Below are 1,213 nucleotides of genomic sequence, written 5' to 3'. Positions count from 1 at the left end.
TATATATATATATATATATATATATATATATATATATATATATATATATTAATATATATAAATGTGTGTAGGTATATGTATATATATATATATAGTAATATATGTGTGCATATGTATACATAAAGACATACACACACACTAAAGCATAAAAATCCCGTTACACACACACACACATACATACACACAAATATAATCATACAAACAGTCACGGACACATATATACAAAGATATAATCCTACAAATATACATAGACACGCACTGAGGGACAAAGTAGTGTTATTTTATTAATCTCGACACCAATGCGTTTTTTTCTTTCAATTTAAAGAAAACAATTAGACAGAAACAAGAGACTTCCTACCTAAGAAGACGAACAATAAAAAAACACGAAACGGTTTTTATTTATTTTATTCAATAATTTCATTTAAACGTTTTTCAGGAAGAAAAACGTGTATTTTAAGAAAAAATAACGTGAATTATAAAAAAAAAAAAAGGCTAACGTGAAACAGTAAAAGCATTCTTCCTACCGGGCTTTTTTTTGTTTTTTGCCTTGTTTTTGCTTTTGTTTTGTTTCTTTTTTAGATATTTTGGTCACGTGACCAGCGATGCTTATAGATGGCGACGGAGAGGAGGTTAGTAGCAGCTCGAAACCCGTGCCCTCGGTATTTCTGCTCTGTTGCGGCCCATGGTGAGTAGATTTTTCACCCGTATATACGTACCCGTCTCTAGAGGGGCGTCCGCCTCAGCGCTCTGCATGGTCCACGCGTGGCTTTTCGCTTCAATAACTAACGTTTTCGGTGGGGTTTGTTTGTGTTATGTTGAAAGCTGAAATTGTCAGCCATGATGTGAGTGTTGATGGTTTGCCTCCACTCACACTCACACTCATCTCTATATATGTCTAGAGAGAGAGGAAGGGAGCGAGAGAGAGACGGCCGCCGTGTATATGTATTTCTCTTGTTGCTGTTCTTGTTCTGTAGTTTATATTTGTGTCTGTTATTGTTTTGCCCCTGTCGGCTTTGGAAAGGTTATTTATGTCCGTGTGTTTTGGTTTTTGTGTTTGTCTGGGGTTTTTTTTCCGAGTAGAAAGCAAGAGGTGAGAAGAACGAGTGGGTAAGGCTGTGCGGGAGACATCGGAGACAGTTGTGTGTTTGTTTGTTTGTGAGAGAATGAGTGAAGTGTAACAGATATAATAATAAGACAGAAGATCAGAATATAT

General features: G+C 35.9%; 1 protein-coding gene across 2 annotated transcripts in view; it reads left to right on the top strand.

Moving 5' to 3' along the window:
* The first annotated feature begins 582 nt into the window (after window positions 1-582).
* The window catches only part of LOC106881809 (zinc finger protein 280D), a 39,263-nt gene continuing 38,632 nt past the window's right edge, over window positions 583-1,213 (top strand). The window contains exon 1 of one of the 2 annotated variants that reach the window (XM_052977446.1): window positions 583-685. Coding sequence is in view for 1 of the 2 variants with exons in the window: in XM_052977445.1 (XP_052833405.1) it covers window positions 683-685 (3 nt within the window). In the remaining variant the exon portion in view is untranslated. The remainder of the gene's footprint in view (window positions 686-1,213) is intronic. The other variant, XM_052977445.1, reaches the window with a different exon arrangement.

Source organism: Octopus bimaculoides, chromosome 28 (assembly GCF_001194135.2).
Source record: "Octopus bimaculoides isolate UCB-OBI-ISO-001 chromosome 28, ASM119413v2, whole genome shotgun sequence".
In the NCBI taxonomy this organism is placed as follows: Eukaryota; Metazoa; Mollusca; class Cephalopoda; order Octopoda; family Octopodidae; genus Octopus; species Octopus bimaculoides.
This window is presented reverse-complemented; position numbering and strand designations above follow the sequence as displayed.